This window comes from Eurypyga helias, unplaced genomic scaffold, assembly GCF_000690775.1.
Source record: "Eurypyga helias isolate BGI_N326 unplaced genomic scaffold, ASM69077v1 scaffold22969, whole genome shotgun sequence".
NCBI classification, from domain to species: Eukaryota; Metazoa; Chordata; class Aves; order Eurypygiformes; family Eurypygidae; genus Eurypyga; species Eurypyga helias.
The window spans coordinates 1-2,021 of NW_010271699.1; the positions used below are offsets into that span (position 1 = coordinate 1).

At 46.1% G+C, this 2,021-nt stretch overlaps 1 protein-coding gene across 1 annotated transcript; it reads left to right on the forward strand.

Moving 5' to 3' along the window:
* The first annotated feature begins 242 nt into the window (after window positions 1-242).
* HOXD11 (homeobox D11) lies at window positions 243-1,789 on the forward strand. The gene is made up of 2 exons (XM_010158913.1): window positions 243-927; window positions 1,513-1,789. Exons 1-2 carry the CDS (start codon window positions 321-323, stop codon window positions 1,746-1,748), a joined length of 843 nt encoding a protein of 280 aa, XP_010157215.1. The 5' UTR covers window positions 243-320; the 3' UTR covers window positions 1,749-1,789.
* The last annotated feature ends 232 nt before the right edge of the window (window positions 1,790-2,021 follow it).

Here is a 2,021-nt window from a genome sequence, read left to right on the forward strand (position 1 = left end):
CGTCTATCTCATCGCCTGGTGAAAGGACGAGGGGAAAAGGCGGCTGTATGTGTATAAACGCTGCGCCCGTCTCTCCGTGCTGGGAGGGCTCTTTGGAGAGATCTTAGGAGCCTTTCCGAGGGGCTGATATAGATATAAGGACATTTCTACATCGCGTCACGTGACATAATTACCACTAGAATCAATCAAGATGAATTGCACGTCAGCACACGGTGGGGATTTTTTCTTAGTTGATCCTGTCCAAACCCTCTTGTGCAATAGATGGATCTTGTTCAATGCATTGAAGCCTCCTGCTTGCTTGCAATCGCAAAAAGGAAGACATGACTGAGTTTGACGATTGCAGTCACGGCACATCCAATATGTATCTGCCAGGGTGCGCTTATTACGTCTCACCCTCAGATTTCTCGACGAAACCCTCTTTTTTGTCGCAATCGTCGTCCTGTCAAATGACTTTTCCTTATTCTTCTAATTTACCTCATGTCCAACCTGTGCGCGAAGTAGCATTCAGGGAATACGGATTAGAGCGCAGCAAATGGCAGTATAGGGGCAGTTACGCTCCTTATTACTCAGCTGAAGAGGTGATGCACAGAGACTTTCTGCAGCCTGCGAACAGGAGGACGGAAATGTTATTCAAAACGGACCCTGTCTGCGGCCACCACGGACCGTCTCCCGCCGCCTCCAACTTCTACAGCTCGGTGGGGAGGAACGGCATCCTGCCGCAAGGCTTCGACCAGTTTTACGAGACAGCCCCCGGACCCCCGTACCAGCAGCATTCCGAGGGTGAGGGGGACGCGGACAAGGGCGACCTGAAAGCCCAGAACAGCACTTGCAGTAAAACACCTTCCAGCCAAGAGAAGAAAGTGACACCAGCAACCGGCGCCGATTCCCCTTCTGGTGAGGCTGTTGCAGAGAAGAGCAACAGTTCAGGTAGGCATCAGTAGTAAATTGGGGGCAAGAGTACAAGGCCAACACTTTGTCAAGCCGCATTTTATGTGCAATTTTATAAGCATCCAAAGGATTTTATGTATCCTATAAGATTTCCTTTACCGTTGTAAAGCGTGTTTACGATAGGAAACCAATTTAGGTGGGCTTAAGGTATTCTTGGAAGAGGATATTAATTGTTATTAAATTGTTGATTTGGAGGGGGGGAAGACGGGGAGGTTTCACAGGTAGTACTCAGGGCTGCCTTCGGTTTGGAGCTTAAGATCTTCGTTTGTTTGGGGCGGGGGGTGTGTGTGTGAGAGGAGTTTGAGAAACTTGGAATTTTTCCAGCCCATTTAAATATCTCTCTGTGTTGCTCGAAATGCTCTCTTTTAAGGAGAAGTTGGGAAATATTCGCTTTTTTTTGCTAAGTCACCCAGAGAGTAAGAGCCCCAGGAATATTTTTTTGAACTGCTAGAGGGCTGCTTTCCAGGCAATGGGATATTGTCAAAGTCTCTGATCTCTCCCTAGCTCAGCGTGTTCGCGGCAGCAGCAGCAGCATAAATCAGTTTCTTCTCTCTTGAATTTCAGCAATTCCCCAGCGATCAAGGAAAAAGAGGTGTCCCTATACCAAATATCAGATAAGAGAACTGGAACGGGAGTTTTTCTTCAACGTGTACATAAACAAAGAGAAAAGACTGCAGTTGTCCAGAATGCTCAATCTCACTGACCGGCAAGTTAAAATCTGGTTCCAAAATCGAAGGATGAAAGAAAAGAAACTGAACAGAGATCGACTCCAATATTTCACTGGGAATCCCTTGTTTTGAGAGGGGAAAAAAAAAAGAAAAAAGGAAAAAGAAAGGGAAAAGGAAAAAACTGTAAAACAAAGAAAGAAAGAGAAAAGGAAGAGAGAAGAAAAACAAAGCATATTTCGGTCTCTCTGACTTGCCATCTGAATGCAAAAGTAAATTGGTTTACATGACACATCACCCTGCGGAGCTCAAAGTTTCATTTTCATGTGCAACTCCACACACTGAATGGCCACTGGAGATTTCGGGGCTTGGCGCAGCAGATTCCTCATAAGGGGAAACTAGGGTAAA

Excerpts from the sequence above, each read along its gene's own strand:
- HOXD11 (XM_010158913.1), top strand. The coding sequence starts at position 321 with ATGACTGAGTTTGACGATTGCAGTCACGGCACATCCAATATGTATCTG. Across the intron at positions 928-1,512 it reads AGAGAAGAGCAACAGTTCAG|CAATTCCCCAGCGATCAAGG; the intron begins GTAGGCATCAGT and ends CTTGAATTTCAG.